This window comes from Thermothelomyces thermophilus, chromosome 4 (assembly GCF_000226095.1).
Source record: "Thermothelomyces thermophilus ATCC 42464 chromosome 4, complete sequence".
Classification (NCBI taxonomy): domain Eukaryota; kingdom Fungi; phylum Ascomycota; class Sordariomycetes; order Sordariales; family Chaetomiaceae; genus Thermothelomyces; species Thermothelomyces thermophilus.
The window spans coordinates 3995957-4019223 of record NC_016475.1 but is presented as its reverse complement, the minus strand read 5'-3'; the positions used below and the strand labels follow the sequence as shown (position 1 = coordinate 4019223).

The window sequence follows — 23267 nt, the reverse complement described above, 5'->3', positions numbered from 1 at the left end:
TGAGTACCTAATTAAACGGCTACACGCCGCATGCAACCGCTTGTGACCGCGGGGAGACCGCCCCCTGACAGGCTTCCTGTAGGCTGCCTAGCTGCCTAGGTATCTGTGTTACGTACGTGATGGGTTTGCTTTGAGCTCGGGCGCGGGATTGACATTTGAGGACAAGGTATGGATATCCGAGTTCGAATTGAATACCTAAGGTACCTGACCTGACGTACCTAAGGTACCTTAGGTATGTATGTGCCGTGCCTTACCGACGAATGGGCTATAGGCTGTTGTCAAAAGGAACATGCGACCATTAGAATAAGGACCTTGTTCAGAGGTATCCCGAGGTCTATTTAACCCCTACCTAAGTACATACCTATATTAAACTGCCGTTTTCTATCGGTTAGTGGATCTTAACAACTTGTTTGAACTTGGGGGTCGTTATTTTTGCTTTTGGCCCCATGTTGATTACTCTTGTTTAGACTCTTTGGTAGCTACCGGAATAGCCAGGGGCTAGATACTGTCATCTCAAAAATGCAATGATCTGAGGGAAGAATAATTCGCTGCTTCCAACGGAATATGTAATTGAATTTTGAGATATCGGCCAAAACCTCTAGCGTTCGTGGACAGTTCTAGAGAGATCAGATAAACACAGCACAATATCATGGCGACGACAATGTCAAAACTGCGAGAAAATGATGCTCTTGGTATTAGATACTGAAAAGAAGCTTGGTCTGAGATACTGAAAAGAAGTTTTGCTAATACATTGATTTATTGCCTCATATTCACAGAACCAGCCAAGTCGCACCCCCTTCCCGCTCAACCCAGTATTACCCCATAACGTTCTCTCACTTGAACATGTACCGCGCAATGGCAGACACGCCGCCGGGGCCGAACCCGTCCGCGACCGCGCGATCCATCCGGCGCGAGATGAACTTCAGCCCCTCGCCGTCGACCCCTTCCTCCTCGCACGCCCGCAAGATGTTGTGCAGCGCGATCGCCTGCATCTTCAGCGGGTTGCCCATGTCGTTCATCCAGTTCTCCCTGTCCACCTCGTCCGCAATCATGCCCACGTACGGCACCAGCGCGTTGAGCACCGGCACGATGACCGAGTCCGTCGCCGGCTTGGCCAGCGCCTTGTTGTCCCTGTCCCCCTCCTCCTTCCCCCCGTCCTGGCGCTGCCGCTTCTGCTTCTTGAGCAGCGCGATCCCCGTGAAGGCGCCCGCGAACATGCCGAACATGGCCGCGAGCGCGGCCAGGTCGTACAGCGCCGCGGCGCCCGCGTCCGAAGCGACGTACTGGATGGCGCCGATGGGCTCGAGCAGCTCCGCGGGGCCCCCGGCGGCCCGGAACGCGGACTCGTCCTCGCCGCTCAGGATGACAAAGGCCTCGGGCGTGCCGATCTGCTGCGGCGTCACCATGATGCCGCCGTCGAAGTACGCCGCCGCGGCGCCGAGCCCCTTGAACCGCGCCTCGGCCTCGCGCGCCTGTCTCGGCGTGCCGTTGGTCACGTTGATGACGGTCTTGCCGGCGAGGCCGCCGGGCGAGATGGCTTCGAAGACCGCGGTGACGGTCTGGTAGTCGAGCAGGCAGATGAGGATCGTGTCGCTGCGCGCGACGGCGGCGGCCACCGAGGGCTCAAAGTGCGCGCCCTGTTCGACCAGCGACTTCACCTGCGGACGGTCGGCGGTGCGGTTCCAGATGGTAAGCTGACGGAGGCCGACCGACTTGAGGAGGGCTGAGGCGAGGGCGGCGCCCATGTTACCGATGCCGATGGAGGTGATGGTGGCCATTTTGTTTTGTTTTGTTTTGTTTTGTTTCGTTTTGCTTTTCAAGTTCCTCGTGGCTTGGAAGCGGTTTATTGACTGTGTGATTTTGTGGAGAGTGATGCGGATGCTGCTTGTCTGCCGGATCGAGGGCGGCCAGAAGGAAGATGGGAACGGTGTGTCTTATACCCTTCGTGGCGAGGACTTGAATCTCGACGGCCGTATCGGTTTGCTTCGTATGGATCTCATCTCGACCCAGTATTCGATGTTTACCTGAGCTTCTCATCGGAGATTTTTCGTGCAGTCAATACTACCAAGCCCCCCACCTCGCCAGCCATTCCTTCTTTCAAATCCTCACGGATAAGTAATCATAGGAGCTGAGGGAGACCGGTTGAGTCACGCCGAGCATCTACCTTTGCTCTAAGAAGTTGTACTAGACCTATTCCGCGCTATCTTCTCAATTGTCGTGAGGGGCTTGTCTCTGGTGTTGGTCGGATGATTGTGGATTCAGGGGTAACAGGCGAGGTACTTGGCGCTTAGAAATTGAAGCCAAGCTTAAAACCCGGGTAAGCATCTGCACACTAACACGCGTCCTGGGAGCCTCAGCTTATAAATCGAGAATGAGATACGACACGAGTGCACGTGGCAACGCGATGGCCATAGAGAGCAAAGCCGGATGGCATCGTTGTATTAACATAGACGTCATAGCATAATTATAAGTTTGTCTGGAAGTTCCTGGTCTGATTGGCTCAATGATGGCTCAAAAATAGATCTTAGACTAAAATATCGAGTGAATAAAATGAGAGATTATCGGGGAGAAATTTTCTCTCGAGGTCCAGAACCTGTCAAGGCTGCCTCTGTCTTCACCGCCATTGGAATTTTGCTCCTCTTTCTCCTCGTCATCCTCTCTCCCCGCTCGCCAAGTTGGCATCTGCATCTTCTCTTCCGCCCTCGTCTTCCCATCCTCCCTTCCTCACTGCTCCCATAGGTCCAATATTCCCGCTGTTTCCCCCGATCCTTAGCAGTCGTCATCGTAGAAGTCTCCCCTCGCCAAGCTCGCCCCAGCCCTGCCCTTCCATCCAAGCCGGATCAGCGTCCGCTTCCCAGCCACATATCTCGGCCACCCCTTCTTCCCCTTCCCTTCTCTCCCTTTGCCCTTTCCCTCTCCCTTCCCCTTACGCCCCGTGTCGGCCTCGAGAGGATACCTCTCCAGCCCCCGGACCGGGTCCCTGGCAAAGGCAGCCCACGCGCCCCGCATGTACCTCCCGACGGCGTCCTCCTCCCGCGTGTTCGTAACCAAGGACTGGTCCACATTCCCAAACAGCAGCGCCACCTCCGAGTCGTGGTAGGCCCCGCTGGGCGGGGTGCGCGACAGCTCCGTGTTGGGGAACACGCCGTGCCAGCGGTAGCGCCAGGTGGGGTTGCCGGCGCGGGCGGCGCGGCGGGCGGCGGGGCAGACGAAGGTGCGCTGGTTCTCGGCGTGCCAAAACGCGTCTTCCTCCTCGCGGGGGAGGTCCGGCCGGGGCGGCACGAAGACGCGGAAGAGGCCGACCTCGTTGTCGGTGGTGCCGACGAGCATGGGCACGGCGGCGGTGGGGCGGCGGGAAGGGTCGGCGAAGACAAGGACGCCGTCGATGGTCGGCGAGTAGGGCATCGGGGTGGGGGACTCGATCGTGTTGATGAGGGTGGCGACGATTGACTCGGCGGGGACCGACTGCATGCAGGCGAGGACGGCGGCTTGGTCGGTTGTGGAGGCATTACCGCAGCCCAGGGCGGCGGTGGTGTTGTACCAGAGCTCGGAGGCGACCGCGGCCGGGAGCGGGGCAATGCCCTCCGCTGTGCCGGACATGGGGATTAGGCCGGAGACGATGGGATCGTGTGCCCAGGCGAAGGAGTAGTGGTCAACCGAGGCGCCGCCGGCCGACTCGCCGAAAAGGATGATGCGGGAGGGGTCACCCCCGAAGGCGGCGATGTTGTCCCGGACCCATTCGACTGCCATGCGCTGGTCGAGCAGGCCGAGGTTCTGGTGACCGTGAGGGTTGCCAGGGAAGCCGAAGAAGGTGACGCGATAACTGCGTTGATAATTATTAGAGGAATTGCCAAGCGAGAGATGAAAATGAGGAGAGAGGAAGGGACGGAGGGAGGGAGGCAGGAGAAAGATGCGTAATTACTTGATGGTCACCAAGACCACATCTTCCTGGTCAGCAAAGAATTGGCCATTATACGCCGGGACGGCCGAGCTACCTGTGACTCGATTAGAATTTATTTGCATCCTATGTGCGCCGCAGCGGCAACCTACCCGAAACAAAAGATCCGCCATGGATATAGACCATAACGGGTTTACGCTTTTCGCTGGTCTGTGGCTTGGTCCACACATTCAGGGTTAAGCAGTCCTCGCTCACTGGTATGCCGGGATTCGTGATGGTTGCGAGGATCCTGCGCCCGACCTCTGTAATTCCATAGCCGTCAATCAGCTCCTTGGGGAAGTCGGCGTCGTAAGCGCTAATATTGGAGGGAAAGCATGCCGCGCCCTAAATCGTCAGCTGGAACCCTGGGCTTAAGGAGCAATGGGGGCAAAGGGGGTGTGGAAGGGGAGAAGAATGGGCCGGCTTACAAAGTCCTTGCCCACGATCTTCCTCGACCCGTTGTAGCGGACAGGGGGCTGAAATCGCAAATCTCCCACGGGTGGTAGAGCATAGGGAATGCCGAGATATTCAGAAACTTCCTTGGCGACAGACGCAGCATGTCCCTCAACCGGACCGCTCGTCGTCTGTACCGTTTGTCCAACAGACCATTTTGGGGGCCGACATGTCGAGGTCGTTCCTAGCAATGGCCCGAGGGCGAGGATAAGACTTAGGTGCCTCATTGGAAAATCGAGAGCGGGCTCTGCCGGTGATTGATTGAAAATGGGGGAAAAGAGACGGAAAATTGGCCAGGTCCTTGGATTCTGAGTTTGCTGTTGACCACATTGGGCCGGTCGAGAGGTGGGCCGGTCGAGAGGTGAGAGACTCAGGCTCATATTTATATCCGAAACACCTCAGGATGTTCTGTCAAATGGCGTTGCTGTCATCGCAGTCCCTAAACCGCTTCTTGTGTTCATCGCTACATTGCTGATCGAGTTTGTCGGATTGAACCCGAGCGGACGCGTGGTGTAAGTGAGCCAAGCGGAGCATGACGGTCCAATCCCCCGCCGCTTGCTCTTGGCTTTCGACCCACCTCTGTCATCCTCAAGCTCGGTCTACTAAATAACCAAAAAAAAAAAAAAAAAAAAAAAAAAAAAAAAAAAAAAAAAAAAGAGAGATTATCCAGGCGCGCCCTACTCGTCGCGAGGAGCCCTTAGTGCGACTCGTGAGCGAGTGATGCAAGGCGGAACCGGATGATATCTCCTCGCGTGCAATTAACCGAGAATGAATCGAAGAATAGCCCTGAAGCGCGCTGAAAAATGGAAATAAGGTATCATTAGTTTTTCTTTTGCCGTTACACCCTTCCATCATATATTTTGAGATCATCATCGGAGCCCTGTGGCCTCGATGCATGAACGGTGCGGCCTCCTGGGCCGAGACACACTTGCAGTAGTTCCTCATTCACTTCCAATCGGTTGTGCGCCCTGCTACCTCTCTTGCTATTATTATTCCAGGACCGTATTGGCGCCGAATTGGTGTCGTGCCTTCCCGACGGCGAGCTGATACGAACCGCACTTGAGCCTCTCTTGACGGTGACAACCAGTACGCGAAACATTGGAATAGCCTGGGCGATGATGGTAACGCCCGGCTCGAGAAAGTTGAAGATGGACATGAAGACCATGAAATCTGCCGCCAATAGTTGGTTAGTTCCTTGCCCCGCAATCATTTCGGCACGGCTCAATAATCTGATGCGGGCAACCTACGATAATCGTTGTCGATGTCCCTGAACTGCAAGAAGGCGCGGAAGATGACGATGATGCCTGTTATGGCGCCGAGGCTCATGGCCAGTGTCAGGCCGACCTTTTCCCGGGTCTCGAGCAGCAGCCTCCGGATGATGAACCAGGGAAACAGGGCAAGCAAGACGTCGATGACGCCGCCGTACACTACGCAACACCGTCAGCCCCTCACCCTCGCTACCCCGACCGGCTCACCCAAGCAGAGCGACGTACCAATCGTCGTGCCGCCGAGATATTGGAGATCTCTGAGCCTATAACAGAGGATATGCTCGGGCCGCAGGAAGGCTCGGGGGTCTTCGCAAGCGGGGATCCAGATGGACATCATGCCCGGGATGAGGATCAAATTGGCCGTGACAATGACGAAGGCAAGGAAGGCGAGGAGATAGCGGTTCCGGACGATGCGACACAGGGTGATGGCAAAGGCGATCTTGGTCCAGGCAGTTGCGAGCGTGGTCATCGAGGTCGCCGTGTTTTGGAAGAGGAAGAAGCGGCGCTTGTCATCATCGGTGGCATAGCCAGACGAAATCGTGCGGCTCATCAGGGCGGCCGCGACCAGCAGGATGGCCTGTCCGTCAAGGAAAAAAATACGAATCAAGAATTAGAGACTCGTTCCCGAAACCTTTCTTCTGCCAGCTCCGGCCAGACATACCCATGATAGAGAGAGCACATAGTCGTCCCACCACAGCTTCGAGAATCGGTGTCGGCACCACAGGCGGACGGCGAGGAAGGCGCCGGAGGCAGATGTCAAGACCCAGATGGCGACGTTGGTCTGCGAGAAGATGGCGGAATCCCCATTGTCGTCATCTTGGGCGGCGGTTGTGGTGGTTGCTTCGCGCCCGACGCTGTTCATCATCGAGGCGGGCTCATGGTTGGAGCCGAAGCCTAGAACGGACCCGACAGACTGGAGAACCAGGCAAGGACAGCGGGAAGCGAGGCGGGAATGCAGCAGGCGGGCGGCGGGAAAATATGAAATCAATATACCCAAGTACTACCGCGGCCGGGGCCTGCAGCCACATGGCGGATCGGGTTGTGCGGAGTTTTGAGCCTAATTCCCGGGTCGCACAGCCAAATGCACATGACCCCATTTTGTGCAAAGTCGCCGTTCTTGCAGAAAGTTAGTTATTGGCACGGGAATCCTGCCGAAATGGAAAATCCGGGGAGATGGGAAAGCGGAGCCAGGATCGAACAGGGATGCGGGGGAAGAGTTTCGAGCTAACGCCACGGCTAAACGAGCCTGGATATCAGCTTCGTTGGTTGGGCACTGGCAGGTGGGGGGCGCTACTCCGTACCAAGCACTCGTAGGTGTTACACTACATAATAAGGGCAGCGTGCTTCGCACCTTTCTAGGAAAGTGTGGAAATCCACCTCGTTGAATGCGGTCTGTGCACCCCCAGCTTTTGCATAACCCTGTTGAGATCTCACAATTAGGTGCCTGATTTAGTAGATTGGCAAGAAGCACGGTAGCACCGTTCGTCTCATTAACGGTTTCCCGGTTTATAGCGTAGGGTACAGATCAACTTGTTCACCTTCTACCTGCCATTGTAAAGGAAAGAGCTCACAACTGACTCCATCAACCGAGTCCAGAATGGTCGGAACTTGCACCGCGAGCCGCGTTCAAAGACGTCGACGGGGAGCGAGACGGGCTCTGGCCATGCCCCACAGGCAATTTTAAATTTCTGGCGACATGGTCAGGCTTCCTCACTTGATTAGGCTAGTGCACGCGACCGGGTTGGGCGATGGGCTTGCGTAACTAGCGCCACACCGGTGAACAGTCACCGCACTACGGAGCGTACTCTGTACACTAAGCATTATATATATGTACAGTACGTATGTAATACACATACAAGCACGTAATACCATACAAAGCAGTGCAGTCTACTCCGCAACCCGCAATATGTATCGCACACTGCTCACCGAACTAGAGCATATTACGCTGCGCAAACCATAGGGTTATTCGCCACTGTCACAACACCACTCTTCTCGCCAGCGTATCCCCACAACAGGGACTCCAAACCTTCACACGTGTTGTTCACAAGGATCAGTGCTGATCTACCCCAGACCAGCCGCCCAATGGCGCCCAACAAAAGATGAACGCACTCCTGCATGAGGGAACCATCGCCCGGGCTTGGCGCCGACCCCGAACGTCCCGATCCTCTGTCAAGTCAGTTGGTCGGTCTCGGCATTTTTTTTGGTATGGGTGGTCCGACAGTTGCAGCAGCACATCAGGGGAACGAGGAACTTTGGGCAAAGGTTGCGTTCGTGGATGCCATTTTGCAACGCCCTCAACATAGACAAACTGCAAAGCAATCGATGCGGTAACAGAGCATCGGCAAAACAAACTGGCAGAAATTCCTGGGGCCTGGGTTGAACATCGCGCTCATTTCTGCATCCCGGCAGCAATAGCAAATCCTACCTGGCGATTAGCTCTCGAGGATCAGAGTTGCACATCAAATCCGGATCTCTCAGCTCGGGACGCCGCGCCGAACTGTACGTGCTCCATCCGTAGTGTATGTACACAGTAGTACGGAGTATGTGCACCACCGAAACCCCCCAAAAGGGACCAGGGGCGACCTGCGCTTCATTGGCTGCGCCTGGACGCTAGAAGCGAGCAACCGCGTTTGAAGCCCTATTAGCCACCGCCGCCATCTTACCCGGTAGCCAGGTCACAACAAGCGCGGCCCGTCCAATCTGGCATGGATGTCGTGGCCATCAAGACAACTTGGCCTGGCCCGCCCCTGGTCAAAGCTTCCGTCCCTGCCACTCTGCGCGCGGACGTCACTACTCCGTTGCATACAGCTAAAAAGCTAAAGCTACACGTTGAAAGATAAACTATGAAGTTGGATTTTCGCAAAAATAACTTGTCGTTCAGAGGTAGTTACCTTCGGCCAGGGACTTGGTCCATATGCTGGGTCATCTCGCTGGAAAAGCCAAGGCCCCCCGCGATTGGAGCGGAAGGAGAGAGTTGGTGGGACATTGGGGGTAGAAGGACCCTCCCCGCCTTCCAAAGTTGTCTCGAGGACCTTCGCTTCTGTTCCTCGGAGGTGTTCGGATCACTACGCTCTTGACACCGGCTAATTGCTGACGGTGTCCGACTTGCGCACAGCTGCAGCAGGGGGGGCATCATGGGTTCCAAACGGAGGCGATGCGATCCATGATACGATCCATGCCCTCCGCCCTCGCGTTGCACTTCAACACCACTCAACAATGGCCTAGGGCTTGGTGTATTCCATGGTAACTAACACCAACAACAATTTGATTACGTTGGTCTTCGGTACCCTTCGCGGAGTGGTACAATACCAACATGAACGAGGAATTAATATAATAAATTAGTTCCCACATACATAACTGCCACCACGCGCAACTGCGCGCACAACACTTCTGCATGCACCCCGCATTTTATCATCTCGGAGCCGGTGTCTCGAGAGCAAATCAAACACCTGTGGGACGGCATTTGCCGAGTAATAATATTGTGCGGAATACATACGCACCGGGTCGGCAGCAACCGACATTAACCACGCATCATACATGCATCTTAATTACTTGACAACCTCATAAGGCGTGGCATTGGTCTGGTCATTGAGGGCTGGTCCCGTTGTGTGTGATCCTCTGAGCCGAAGGTCGCTGATTGGCCCGCATGAACCATCAGAGGGACAGAACTTGGCGTTCCCCCCCCCCCCTCAAGACTGGTATCGACCTGGGACATGAACGTTGCTGACACACCTCTCATATTGCATTGTACGGTTCACATTACACACCGGCTTTCCTGGAGACATCGGGCCAAGTGCCAATCGACGAGATGCCGTCATTAAAAGATCATTTGGCACGTACTTGTCATCCGTCTAGGGCAAGGGAAGGCGGTTGCAAAAGTACACCTTACTATCTGCTCACGGAAGCAGAGAATGCTGGACTTCCTCAAGGAAAAGAGTTTTGATGAGGGGGGTCGGTTAGTCCTCAATTCACCTTCAGCAGCCTTGTTCTTATCAACCAGCCTGGACTATACTAATTAACACTGCGTTCTCACCGTGCTAGTCTCTGTAACGACTTTTTTTAAAAGCGCGGGCGGACGAGGCCGGCGTCGTCTATTACAGCTGCCACATCGAATCTGAAACGCTGGGCGCCAAGCACTTCGAGAAGCCCGAGGTACCTCACCTTTCACGCAGTTACGCATCGCCCTGTCTGAGACCTGGCAGAGCTTGAACTGGTTCATCCTCAAGCATGCAAACTCACTATTGTTCCGCCCGGGCTCTAATCTACCGTACCGGCTATGCACCGGCCGCACAGGTGGATGCAATAAGCAAGGGAAACGTTATGCCCGCGACGACCGCGCCGATCCGGCCGCGGTGTATCAAAGCCCCGAGGTGTGTAAAAAGTCAGGAATATACTCTGCTTGTTGGACGACTGTCGCATGTGGTTGATCCTTCTGGTGTAGCAAGTGTATCATTTTTGCACCCACGCCGGGTACCAAGTTGCTCTGACCTCGCTGGCGCTTATTAGTAGTGCACATAGTTCCCAATGGTCAGATCGCTATATTATTAAGTGCCAGCCTGACAAAGAGCCAACTTGCCTGGCTATCCTTAAGAGTTAAGACCGACGAAGCTTTGTGCCTGTGAACCCCGTCGATCGTACAACGTGACGGCACCGAAGCTGCCCTCGCTCGTCCGCCGTTATGGATCTGCCCACACCAGCCTCTGACCACACGCGATCTGCGCCTCGGCCACGGTCGGATCGAATGTGCGTTGCCCGTTCCAGATCTGCGGCAAAAAACAAGAACGCGAGTTAGCAGGACGACAACACGGGACCCTCGTATGAGAGTAAATACATGCACAACGCATGTATGTATGTAGGTACAAACCCAATGTCTTACCGGATAATGGAAGGCAATTGGCGGAGCTCGCGTCGCCGGTGAAGACGGAACTTGGCTAACTTCCACCCCCAACTGCTTCTCTTTCTCACTGTACCGCCGAACGCCGTGCTCATCGCCCCCGACGAGGGTGCTGTTTCGCGACACCTCTGTCAGCATGGCCCCATTCTCACCACTGGAGGCTTTGTTTTTCGTCTTCCCCTCGATACAACACCCTTGCCGCCTCTTCCCCCTCCTTCTCCGAGGCCGCTCGGTCTGCGCGGCTGCATCTCCACCTTCGCCTCCCCTCGGAAGCAGCCCAGCCAGGCAGGAGGACCACAAGGAGCAGGAGCAGTCCCTCCGTCCCTTCTCCGCGCTGACCCGCATTTCCCTCTCCGTTCGAGAGCTTGATACATCCTTCCCATAATCACCGGCGTTCTGGCCGCAGCGGAACGCGTGACACTGCCCCCGGCCATCGACATGCTTCCTCCCATCACCGCCTTCCACATGATAGAAACATAGCAGCTTCCGCAACATGGCCGGACGAACGCGCGGCCTTCAAGGACGTTGGGGGGGGGGGGGGGGTTGGTTGCCTGATGTTGCAGCACGAATGTATGGAGGGAGAGGGAGAGAGGGAGGTATTATGTAACTATAATCTGAAGAGAGAATACGATTCGAGTTATTTCTGAGCCTAATGTGGTCGGTCAGATACACATCTCTCGCAATTCGAATTAGCGGGCGAACCACGGCGACTCGACCAACCCACTTTCATGAGAAAAACCTGCTTAACGCAACCGCCCGTCTGGAGTTGCTGGGATCGAAGTTATCCTTATCCAGGGATCACAATGCTGGCAGACGAAGTCGAAAGGCAGAGGACAACGATTCATCGCCAGCGGCCCTCCCAAAAGCAGAAGCAGCACAGCGGGGGGGCTCATCAGGGTGCCAGGACCCTTGCCTCATGGAAGCGCCCGGGGATCATTTTTTTTAGTAGGTTGAAGCATCTCGGGACCGGGATGATAAACCCCGCAGATAATAATTAGCCCGCCGCGAGTGAGGCCCCGATCGAGGCATCTAAGCTTGGAGGGCATGCCCTGATGAGACGATATGCAATGGGACGGTGAGATGCGGCGCAGCCAGACGCCCTAATTATAATGCGGCGCCATCTTGTTTGGATGTACACACGTTTCACGGCGCCCGCTAAACTCGTCTTGTTCGGTGCAATGCCGCGGCACCTCACCCCCGTGCCCCGCGCTCGCTTGGCCCGAATGCCGCTGCAACATCCGGTTCGGCCACTCATGTTTGCCGCTCCCTTCCCCTCCCCCTCCCCCCTACCTCGGCGATGCGGGCGGCAAGGTAGGGCTGAGCCGCATTATATCCAGGGATCGCATGTTTCGGAGGCCGGTGATGAGGTTGCATAATCACTGGAATGTCTCGGTCCTGTCGCAGCGGTGGTAAGCACCTGCCCCGCGCGGGAAGTACAGTACATGCATGCGCCGCAAACATCGGGCGTGGACACACCTGAGCTGCGCCGCTCTCTGAAGGAGATGTAGCCAACCGAGGACCTCGGCCACCTACGCCAAAGCAAGAGAGCCCGCAACCTGCGACTTTAGTTTGGGTGGGTAACGTGGGCGCACCTGTCAGCATTTGAAGTTTAAAACGACCCCGAGGACTACTAGTGGCGTGCTGTGCTGTTCGGCAACAACATCCCGCAGGCCCCAGCCCAAAGCGCCTTCCTCGGAGGTGACTCCGCAGACATCTCACGGACCAAACAACCTAAATCATCTAGGCGTTTTAAAAAGGTTGGGAGGTGCCTTAGTTGTTCTGCGGTCGGCACCCACCCGGGCTTGTGCACTCCGTACCTACATAACGTACCTATCATTTAATTATTGCTCCGCCCATGGCAGCTCTCGAACACCTCCTTCTCGACCTTGACCTGAGAGAAGCAAAACAGTAGCCCGCTTCGTCACTCTCTTTCTACCGTTTCCGTTTCTTCTCCACCAGCTTGTCCGGTTCGCTTTGTCCCGCTGGGCTCGTCCTATTCCCAAGAGGAAACTCTGTTTCACAGAGGCTGAGTCTCGAGCTTCACATGCTCTTTAGCCTTCTTTTTCTTTTCCGTCCCCGGACCTTCCTTTTTGTTTATTTTCCTTTCTTTCTGTAGTTATTATTTCGTCTTCTCTTTCCAAGTTCCCAAGCAATTCGTCAATTATTTGATCCGTCAGTCTCGAAGCCGGTTGTGCATTTCACACCGCATCAACTCTGGCCAACTTCCAGAGAACCACCTGAGGAACAACTGTCAGTCTTCACGAAGGCCTGGAGCATATATAATAATGTTGCGATATAATTATCTGAAGACTGTTCTGTGTAGCGTCATGGAGTGGACGAGGTGGAAGTTGTGCGGGAACGGAGACCCGTGCGTGTGCTGGACGCGGAGCGATGGTGACATGGGAAGCAAAGAAGGGCAAGGTAATCAATCTGTAGTCGAGCGGAGTACTTCTGGATTTAATCCAACTAGGTACTCAAATCTCAAAAATATGTGACTTAGGAAAGTATGTGCAACCAAGAAATCAACTATGTACATTGCAGCCCGGCACCGCCCGCGGCCAGCATACCAGGCTCCTCTCAAGAAATGGCTATAAACACCGCCAGTTGTGGCCAGTGATTTAGCAGCTCTTGGACAGGTTGGTGACGGTGCAGAACTGGCCGTCGGGACCGCTGCCGATCTTGGTGGGCTCCTTGCCGCTGTTGTTGCCGGTGAAGCGGTCGCAGCTCTTGCCGTCGTCCTGGCAGCTGTTGGAAATCTTGCAGGTGTCGCCGTAGTTGGTGTTGATGCCGCAGAGGACGCCGCCGTCGACGGCGACGACGTTGTCGATGACGATGTGCCGCGCCCCGCCGTTGTCCTTGCAGTTGCCGCAGCTGCGCACCACCTTGCCGTAGTCGCTCGCGAAGAAGTCGCTGATCTCCACCGTGCCGAACCCGTTGAACTGCACAATCTTGTCGTCGGCATGGAAGGCGCCGCCGCCGATGATCCGGGACGTGCCGCTCGACTGCTTGAGGGTGCTGCACAGAGAGAGAGAAAGAGAGTACGTTAGTAGCTTGCCGGGATAAAGAGGATGGTAATACTTCTTTGCTCTTGGCCGTGAGAGAGCCAGGAAGCTAATAGGGGGGATGACACGTACATAGCATCTTCGCAGACATCTTGGAACCAGACGTTGATCAGGGTGCTGTCACACACGAGATTAGTTTCTAGATGCTGTTTGATCGGACGCTGGCTTCGCCGCAGTGGTTAATACTTACCAAGTGCCCCTGCAATGGACACCCTCCGCCTGGTTGGGACCAATGATGACCTGCGGGCATGGTTAGCTATTACCTCCTTTCTAGACATGTAATCATTCTAAACTCAAAAAAAAAAAAAAAAAACATACGTTGGAGAGAGTGGCACCGTCCTCGAGAATGAACATGGCGTCATCCTCACCCGTCTCCGTCTGCTCAGCACAGACTCTCGCTGCTGGACGTCAGCCATCTGCACACACACCCCTTTCTTCTTCTTTCCTTCTTCTTCTCTTTCGCCAACCCTAACCGAGGCGCGGCGAGGCGGCAAGGAAACGTGCGCACGTACGGGAGCGATCAAAGTTCTTCATCTTGCCGTCGTACGTCTGCCCGGCTTTGACGGTGATGGGCGCCGACGTGGCAGTGGCGCCCGCGCTGGCCGGCAGCGTGGTCGTGACTCCGGCGCGGGCCACAAGGGGCACCTTGGCGAGGACGGCCGGGAGCAGGGCGAGGAAGGCGTAGCGATGCATCGTTGGATGTTGGATGGTTGAAGTGGATGTGTGAATGCGATGGTCTGTTGAGCGAATAATTAATTAATAGGCAACCTGGGATGGTTGTTGACTCAAGTTGTCTGTTGATGGACTGAGTTGGTTCGCGTCAAGAGACTGAGGTCGGAGTCCATCCTTTTTATACCTTCCTTGGAGGTGCTTGATATTTCACTTGGCGCTCGTGTTCTGTCGTTGCGAGGACCCAGCGTCCAACGGTTGTTCCCGCCATGATCGACGAGCCTACGGTAACCGATGCTCTCGACAGCACTCCTTTTTCTCCACCACTCATGTCTGATGTTTCATCTTTTCTCGGCGGCTGGAGGTCTGTCTTCCGTGTCTACCGGGGCCTCGAAAGGGTGGGATGGCCTTGTCGATCAGTCCGCGGACACGGTGCCAGCCAAGTAATTACGTACATACAAAGGATGTATGTACGTACATACATAATTACGTGAATGCGCTTTTGCATATGATGCATATTCCTGTCTACTTCTACCTTTAGTGTACGGTATTGTCTATGTGATTCAATCCAAGCACATGCAGCGCCGGCAAACCAAATACAATCCGGTCTTCTTTCTCTTTCCTCTCAACCTTGTCGTCAATCTGTTTACTTGTAACGCTAGCTTCTCGGCGGAGCGAATGGCGCGTACTAATCCGTACATACGGAGTACCTCTATGTCTATGGATGGTGCGTGCTTGTTTTTCCGGGGCCTGCACCCCAGCTTCGAGATGCAACACCATGACCGATGCGGAATGTGAACCGATCTGGTGGACGGAGAATCATCCGAGATCCAAAATGCCACCAATCAAGCGAACCAAGATCTCATGTGCAGAACGGCACCCGAGGGAAGGGATGGCGTTGTTTGCGCCGAAGAGTGTAACCGAGCTAGCATCGCCCCCTTGTTTCCTCCTTAATATCCCAAAGCTGTTCTGGCTGACGACTTCTTGGATCTGCTCAATACAGGTATCATAGATCCCGGCTTTTTTTCTGCAAGACAGTGTCATATTCGACGTTTGCTCGGATTGATGGCATAACCCGATCCTTTTTTCCCTTCCAAAGCAAAGATGACCATAAGATTTGCGGGCTGAACAGCCTTGGGCTCTTCTAGCCAAGGCTCTTCCAAGCTTACATCTCCCGAGTCGCTTTGTGAATGCCCGATCCAACAGTGCACCAAGCCCGCAATACGAGCATTTGCTCCGAGACTCTGGAGGAGTGGATGGGCAGTTTTATTGAATCCTGCCCGCAGGGCCTTCGTAGACGTAGTACTTGGTGTAGGTACAGTATGCATATTCAAAGCGGGTAAGTTGTGCTTACTTATTCATCCATCTCAGAACCGCGTGCCCATTTCGGCCTCGGGGGGTCGCCGTTGACAAGCTCGCTAAGGGTGCAAACACTGGTGTGCCACAAGGGCCGAGTATATCGGGGACCCGCACTCTTGCCAGGCTACGATGAAGCGGAACGGCCGGGAAGCGGAAACCCTGTATCGCTAGTGGGGCTCATCGGCTATTGATCTAGACTTCCATCTCTGTGGGAGAGTGCCCGAGGGGCATGCCTTTCTCATTTGGTGTTCCCCATCTTGAGATCGTTACGAGAGCACCAACCGGCCCTGTTTCCGAAAGAAGCAACTGTATTTGATAGGAAGGTTGTGGCTCTCGAGGTTGGGGCCCAGGTGTGCAGTGGGAACAAGGAACTCAAATCCTGATAAACGAGGGATATTAATACTCGCAAGTGTGCAGATTTCTTTGCTCCTCGGAGGTGATGGTATAATGAATGAACGGATGGCAAATCAGAAGCCGCCACAATTTAATAGTCAGTAATTTTCCCACCAAGCCTCAATCCAAGAGAAAAATGGTAAGGGTTCAACCTGGCACCTTTTTTTGCAGATACCGCTCGAGCGCGATACATTCGTATGTATAATCAAACAAAAGCCAAGGCACGTTCAGTTGCTGTTCTCCACTAACAACCCGAGAATAGCGACGGCTACATCCGCATGTGCCTCCAGCACTCCCTGGAAATTTCTGGTCTTCCACAGCCTCTCCACGCGGCAGGCGGCATACCAAAGCAGCTGCCTCAGCTTCTCTGGGGCGAACTCGTCATAGCAGTAACTAAACTTGAGAAACCAAAATGAAGAGACATGCAATAGCACGTCGCTGCGAAATTGATGTTAACTGATTAATTATTATATTGTTTTTACCTTCAGGGACAATCTGAAATTGTCTTTACTCCATATACCATGCACCGCGCGTGCTGAGAATTTTGGGCGAGCCACTGACATGGCCGAATCTCAGAAGACCTCTTCAAGTTTTGAGGAACTAATTATCTACAGGTCCCTGATCGCAAAACAGGATCGAGGCTCGACAATCCGTTGCCGGCCTTGGCTGCACTGGCACGCCTGTTTTACCCGCCCACTGCCTCCAATACTACACCACCCATCACGCTAGCCCCCTTAAGAAAGCCTATCTGCTCACAAAATGGCTTTGTATATACAATTACATCACTGACTTGGTCAAGTTTCGAACTTTTGTGATAAGGTGGTGCCAGCCCAAGAGCGTATATTAAACCGAAAACATGGCCAGGCCTCCGCTTCATATTCGTTCCTGGTCAGTTCTGCCCAAGGTGAAGATTTCGCACGCCGAACCAGGAAGAAGCTCTGAGGAGAAACACTAATTAAGAGTGGTTTCCCGAGCCTTCGCACACCGAATCATTTCCAGACCTCTCCAAGAGCGGATCACACCAGCATCGGCCTCAGCAGGCAGCAGCCATGGCTCCCGCCTTCCCTTACCCTATTTCTTATCGCCCGCCCGGGCCCTCCTCCAAACCGCCGCCGAGACACCCCATCCGATCCGCACCCTCCCGCACCTCCTTAACCAGCGCCAGTCCCAGACCAATCCGGACGGCGGCACCGTCACCACCACCACAGCCACCACCATTCGGGCAGCAGGACGAGGAGGGCCAGCATGGTGGAGGCGGTACCGGTGCAGGAGATTGCGCCTGTTGTGGTGAGGAGCGGGACTAGAAGGAGGAGCCAGAGCAGGGGGTATTATGAGTGATTGGGAGAAAAGCGAAGCGCGTAGGAGTTGAAAGGAGGAGGAACAGAAGAAGGGGAGGAGGCCGTTCGGAGGAGGAAAGAACGAGGTGTTTGGCACCCGCAGACATTGAATGAATCGGGTGGTTCAAAATGGCTGGAATGGTCACGGGAGGAGGAACCAGGAGGAGGACGAAGAGAGAGGAAACGAAGTCGCTAACGAGAGTGACGATTGTACGATTGACGATGTCTATCATGATATATACCCTTAATCTCCTACTTGCAGGAAATGTAACCGGACCAAGCAGCCACGAACCAAATGGACTTATACTCCCTCTTGCCGGAGAGGGGGAACTTCAGAACTGCTGGCGCGTCACGACCTCCTCCTCCTCCCCCTCCTCCTCCTCCCCCTCCTCCTCCTCCTCTTCATCGCCTCTTAGCCATGAGGAGGACAGTGCCCCAGACGACGTCGACCTCGATCTGCTTCCAGTCATCCCCCCTGGCCTGCCACTCGGGCACGGCCGCGATCATCTCGTCGAACATGAGATCGATAATATCCCCCTCGCCGCCTTCGGCCCGGCTCTTCTTGTCCGGGTGGGCCCCTTGCCAGCCATGAAAGGCACTGAAGGTACGGAGGTAGCCCTGGAGCTGGCCGAGCGTGAGCGTCTTGCGCAGCCAGAGGGCCTCCTCGGGGGCGCCCGCGACCGCGTCGGCCCGCGTCCGGTCCGGGTCCCAGGCGATGCGCGTGACGCGGTCCCAGTCGGCCGCGGGGGGCACGATGGCACGGTAGGAGCCGCGGAGGATCTTGCGCCCGGGCATCTCCCAGAAGCGCGCCATGCTCTCCCACCCGGGCACCGGCTCGGCCTCGCCGTATGTGAAGCGCTCGTAGATGGGCGTCGTGGCCGGGTGCCCGACGATGACGTGGTCCTTGTAACCCCAGAAAGCCAGCGTGCCGCCGCTGCGGACCACGCGCGCCAGCTCGGGCCAGGCACGCGCGTAGTCGAACCAGTGCGCCGCCTGGCCCGCCACCGCGCAGTCAACCGACCCGTCCGCCAGGAAGGACAGGTCCTCGGCCCCGCCCTGTCGGAACGTGATCCGACTGCCGCCGTCGCCGCCGCCGCCGTCGCCGTAGCCGTCCGACGACGTCAGCCGCCGCGCCTGCTCCACCATGCCCGCCGAAGGGTCTACCCCGACGACCGAGGAGAAGTGCGGCGCCAGCGCCCGCGCCACCACCCCGTGCCCGCACCCGAGGTCGAGCAGGTTCCCCGACGGGCTCCCGCTCGCCGCCTGGCCCTGGCTCCTCCCCTGGTGATGGAAGGCGAGCACGCGGTTGAACAACACGGGCGGATAGGACGGCCGGAAGGCCGCATAGCCGGCCGAGGAGAAGGTGGCCCGGCTGCCATCAGTGGGTTATTAATTAATTAGTCGGAGCAAACTTTTTGATACTTCATTTTGGAAGAATACTCAAGCTGCCCGCTAAGGCAAGACCTCTCGGGTCATTAGCCAAGGTTCTCACTCACCCAAAGATCGACATGGTATTAATTAATATCGAAAGGCCGGAGGCTTCAAGAATCACCTCGAGGTGGTAAAGATTCTGTCAATAGATGGCGACGGGCTCTCTGACGATGCCCAGTGTGCCCTGTCGCCCTACGACCTTGAGAGGGACGGGGATTTGGGTGGAATGGTACATAATTAGTGGCTGTTGAGGCGATTGCGGAGGATTGCCGAGTATATCCGCCGGCTCGGTGCTCGGCTTGTTTTCCTGCTTCGGAGATATGCCGGTGCCGGTATTCATACTATTTTTTCCGCTTCGGGTTTAGATGCAAATGCAGTGCTCTGAGTTCGCCCCAACCACCGACGTCCCAGGGCACGTCAGCGTGTCCATGGAATGAGCATACGGCACCCCTTCGCCATAATTATTTACCAGCCTCTGCCGCGATGCTGATCCTTCGCGACGCTCCAAATATTTTTGCGATAGTCCATTTTCGCGCGATCTAGACGTATGATGGAAGTAGTCGTCTGTAAAATCAAGATAGTTCAATATTGCGATCTCTAGGAAGTTTGTGGGTTCCTGTAAGCAGGCCCTGCAGCCAGGTATAAGAAGAGGGTAGCGCACAGGCCACCCAGAGAGAGCTCCACCCCACAAAGCCAGGACCCACAAAGACTTATCTAATCTAACCTTACATGAAGGACGCGTCCGCAGACACGTATTGCATCAACGTAGAAAGGAGAGTAAGAAAGCTGTCAAGGGCGATCGTAGCCCTGAGCCTCCGAAGCATGGCTGTTTCGGTCTGATCATCGAGCTTCACCCGAGTTCGTGAGTAACTAACCAAAACGCTCCATAGAGGCGAGTCTGCAACCATGAGAAATCGTGGGCTTTCACGGTCTCAACACCAGAGGTGAAAATCAAGTCACACAAGTTCACAGTGAGATTTCTGTAATAATATTTCATGAAAAAGAAAGACCACATTACCAAGCCTTTGTAAAGAATAATTAATATGTACAAAGTCAAGACCACCCAACCAAGTTATGAGGCTGGAAGATGAGACGTGCTTGCAGTTCGTATGGTCACCTATTTTAAATCGATCCCGTGCTTTTCTTTAATGACAAACAGGCTGTATTGCCGTTATCAAGGCTCATATTGGTGCTGGCGTAATAAGACTTGATTCCAAGGTGCTAGCGTGAGAATATAGTGTGAGAATAAGCAGGACAGGCCCGTCCTGTTACTTGATTAGGTACGCTAGTTATGTTTGTTCAAAGTGCAAACGCCACAGACGTGCATAATTAATTATTTACTTAGGTATCTGCTCTGGTAGCGGATTTTTAAGACGCCCCAGATATCATCTCGTCTGACAATTGTCCTGCTAAATATAGAACTATGAAACAAGCACTGCCAAGGAGAGCCGAGAAAGATCAAAGCCCATGGATCGAGCCGCAGCTGGCATCATGGTGTGCCCGATTCAACGCCGGTTCCTGGACTCATCGCAATCAGGAAGCTAATACGCGTTTGGAGTGTAGTTACTCGGTGTTGCCACCAGCTGCGCCATGCCTTCCACCACGCGGACGGAAAGTTGATCGCGGTCCCAATATAGGGTTAGGGTTGGCCGGGAGGGTGGTCAGCTCTTCTTGGAGATCCTCTGAGCCCCACCTCATGAGTCACCCGAGGTCGGAGAGTCTGGCAATCGACGACTCGACTCAGCGGAGCAAGCAGAAAAATCAAACGTTCGGTTCTCGAACCCGCAGGTGCAGTTGCTGCCCTGGATCGCGCGCCGAAACACCAGAAAGACACCAGGATCAACCTCCGCATCCGGGCAACCGGGAGCCCCAATTCCGTTTCCATCAACCATCGATCGGCGATTGGCGGCCCAATGGCTACACGAACGAAGCTTGACATCCGGCCACCACTGGCCGAGGCCCAGGCCATTTATGAACAGGCCAGCTCAGCGTCACCAAAGCCGACACTGCTCCCCGTCTGCATCACGGTCCCATCCGACCTGCTGACTCCGTCAGCCACCTACCTGAAGTTGTCAAATGGGTAGGCAATGGTTTTTTTTTTATGATTATGATTTATCTGGGCCGATTGAATTTGAATTTGTTTTGATTCCTATCGATAACTCCACCGCGGGGTATTGAGACTGATCTGCCGCAGCGCCACAGCCGAGTACTCGTTCCTGCTCGAGAGCGCCACAGGGAGCACTGAGACAGTCGGGCGATACAGTTTCATCGGAGCCAGTAAGGCAGCCATCCAGCAATAAAACAATTCCCCCCCAATATGCGAACCTTGGCTGATCATCTCGGCAGACCCAAGGAAAGTGATAGCCACGGGCCCTGGCTACGAAGATGTCGGTGACCCGTTGCGCGCGCTCGAGGCCCAGCTCGGCGAGGACAGAGTGATCAGCATCCCATCGCTCAAGCTACCCAGCCTGACTGGAGGCGCCGTCGGCTACATCTCGTACGATTGCATCAAGTACTTTGAGCCCAAGACGGCCCGCCCGCTCAAGGACAACCTGCACATCCCGGAGGCCCTGTTTATGCTCTTCGACACCATCGTGGCCTTTGACCACTTCTTCCAGGCCCTCACCATCATCACCCACATGCGCCTCCCCGAGGACCCCTCCGGCTTTCAGTCCGCTTACGACGATGCCTGCGCCACCATCCGCGAGACCCTCGACGTCATCCACCGACCCGAGACCCCTCTCCCGCCCCAGAACCCGCCCGACCCGTCCACGCCACAGCAGTACTCGTCCAACGTGGGCCGCCACGGCTACGAGTCCTTCGTCACCACCCTCAAGTCGCACATTGTCAAGGGCGACATCATCCAGGCCGTGCCCTCCCAGCGCTTCTCCCGCGGTACCTCCCTCCACCCCTTCAACATCTACCGCACCCTGCGGACCCTCAACCCGTCCCCGTACCTCTTCTTCCTGTCGTGCTCCGACTTCCACATCGTCGGCGCCTCGCCGGAATGCCTCATGAAGACGGACGGGTACGCGCCGCTCCCCGTGGACGAGCGGTTCGCGTACTCGGCGGCCGAGCAGGCGCGCTCGCGGCCGCGCATCGTAAACCACGCGATCGCGGGCACCATCCGGAGGGGGCTCAACCCGGCCGAGGACGACGAGCTGGCGGCCGAGCTGCAGGCCAGCACCAAGGATCGGGCCGAGCACGTCATGCTGGTGGACCTGGCGCGCAACGACGTCAACCGGGTCTGCCACCCGTCCACCGTCAAGGTCGACCGCCTGATGCGCATCGACCGCTTCAGCCACGTGCAGCACCTGACCAGCGAGGTCTCGGGCCTGCTGCGGCCCGAGTGCACCCGCTGGGACGCCATGCGCAGCATCTTCCCCGCCGGCACCGTCTCGGGCGCGCCCAAGATCAGGGCCATGGAGCTCATCTACGACCTGGAGCAGGAGAAGCGCGGCATCTACGCCGGCGCCGCCGGCTGGTTCGCATACGACGTCGTCCGCGTCCAGACGGACAAGCAGACGGGCGCCGTCCGCGTCGCCGTGGACGAGGGCCAGATGGACACGTGCATCGCCATCCGCACCATGCTGGTCAAGGACGGGGTCGCCTACCTGCAGGCCGGCGGCGGCATCGTCTTTGACAGCGAGAAGACGGAGGAGTGGATGGAGACCATGAACAAGCTGGCCGCCAACCTGCGCTGTATCGAGCTGGCCGAGCAGTACTACGGCGGCGGCGCGGGCACCAAGTCGGTCCAGGACATTATCGACGAGGAGAGGCGAAAGGGCGACGAGTTTTATCGCCTCCAGACCACGAGCGCGGGTGCGTGAGAGAGAGAAAAGAGAGACCGGGATGTAAATAAATAACCAAGTCAACCCCAAGGCGGGTTGGAGTGCCCACCAGGTGACTGATATTGCACCATGTCTGACTGTGAACTAAATCATGTGTTGCTTTTCAAGACCTCCTCCGTTCTCTCGCATCCCGACAATCAGCGAGAAGCTGTAACCATGAATTGCGCACGCAAGCTGCTCTGTCCTGCAGCCCTTTCCTTGGTTTAATTATCCCTTCAGTTCAGCCAGTGAGAGAACCCGATCTTGACCTGCCGCTAATAGTTCTCGCCAAAGTTAACACCGATAGAGTCATGACCCGTATGCGCGTCTTCACCAGTGAGGAGGGACTCTAATTGTCGATAATGATCCGCAATTAATGGAACTCAGCCCCCTCCCCCCCAATCCCTCTCCCCCCACCATCACGGTCCGCATTAATTAGCGAGCTCCGGGACAGCTGGCGACCTCGGACTAGGTCAAGAGTCCGAAGGATCTTCTTCCCGATCAGGCAATGACTCTCTGTTGTTACACCACCCTCTGCAGCACCGGTCGACGGATTGGAAAAAATCAATGGGCGGGCTGGGCAACGCTAGGCAACGCTGGGCAACGCTGGGCAGGCACAAACATGCTGTCGTAT

At 55.7% G+C, this 23267-nt stretch overlaps 7 protein-coding genes across 7 annotated transcripts; 1 reads left to right on the top strand and 6 right to left on the bottom strand.

The window, feature by feature from the left end:
* Positions 1–833: 833 nt before the first annotated feature.
* On the bottom strand, positions 834–1778 carry MYCTH_53033 (uncharacterized protein; the record flags this gene model as incomplete). The annotated part of the gene is made up of 1 exon (XM_003664535.1): positions 834–1778. One exon carries the CDS (start codon positions 1776–1778, stop codon positions 834–836), a length of 945 nt encoding a protein of 314 aa, XP_003664583.1.
* A 991-nt stretch (positions 1779–2769) lies between these two features.
* On the bottom strand, positions 2770–4617 carry MYCTH_51856 (uncharacterized protein; the record flags this gene model as incomplete). The annotated part of the gene is made up of 5 exons (XM_003664534.1): positions 2770–2896; positions 2957–3823; positions 3923–3995; positions 4051–4282; positions 4366–4617. 5 exons carry the CDS (start codon positions 4615–4617, stop codon positions 2770–2772), a joined length of 1551 nt encoding a protein of 516 aa, XP_003664582.1.
* A 441-nt stretch (positions 4618–5058) lies between these two features.
* Positions 5059–6768, bottom strand: MYCTH_2307560 (uncharacterized protein). Its single transcript, XM_003664533.1, has 4 exons — positions 6320–6768; positions 5884–6235; positions 5638–5817; positions 5059–5560 (listed from the first exon to the last, which is right to left on the bottom strand). The coding sequence occupies exons 1-4, from the start codon at positions 6518–6520 to the stop codon at positions 5229–5231; spliced, it is 1065 nt and encodes a 354-aa protein (XP_003664581.1). The 5' UTR covers positions 6521–6768; the 3' UTR covers positions 5059–5228.
* A 3566-nt stretch (positions 6769–10334) lies between these two features.
* Positions 10335–11047, bottom strand: MYCTH_2128390 (uncharacterized protein; the record flags this gene model as incomplete). The annotated part of the gene is made up of 2 exons (XM_003664532.1): positions 10335–10421; positions 10535–11047. The coding sequence occupies 2 exons, from the start codon at positions 11045–11047 to the stop codon at positions 10335–10337; spliced, it is 600 nt and encodes a 199-aa protein (XP_003664580.1).
* A 2123-nt stretch (positions 11048–13170) lies between these two features.
* Positions 13171–14307, bottom strand: MYCTH_102322 (polysaccharide lyase family 3 protein; the record flags this gene model as incomplete). The annotated part of the gene is made up of 5 exons (XM_003664531.1): positions 13171–13567; positions 13687–13731; positions 13805–13854; positions 13933–14012; positions 14127–14307. 5 exons carry the CDS (start codon positions 14305–14307, stop codon positions 13171–13173), a joined length of 753 nt encoding a protein of 250 aa, XP_003664579.1.
* Positions 14308–17774: 3467 nt separating this feature from the next.
* On the bottom strand, positions 17775–18882 carry MYCTH_107976 (methyltransferase-like protein; the record flags this gene model as incomplete). Its single annotated transcript, XM_003664530.1, has 2 exons — positions 17775–18744; positions 18869–18882. The coding sequence occupies 2 exons, from the start codon at positions 18880–18882 to the stop codon at positions 17775–17777; spliced, it is 984 nt and encodes a 327-aa protein (XP_003664578.1).
* A 1663-nt stretch (positions 18883–20545) lies between these two features.
* Positions 20546–22887, top strand: MYCTH_2307549 (uncharacterized protein). Its single transcript, XM_003664529.1, has 3 exons — positions 20546–20883; positions 20998–21080; positions 21150–22887. The coding sequence occupies exons 1-3, from the start codon at positions 20717–20719 to the stop codon at positions 22631–22633; spliced, it is 1734 nt and encodes a 577-aa protein (XP_003664577.1). The 5' UTR covers positions 20546–20716; the 3' UTR covers positions 22634–22887.
* Positions 22888–23267: the final 380 nt, after the last annotated feature.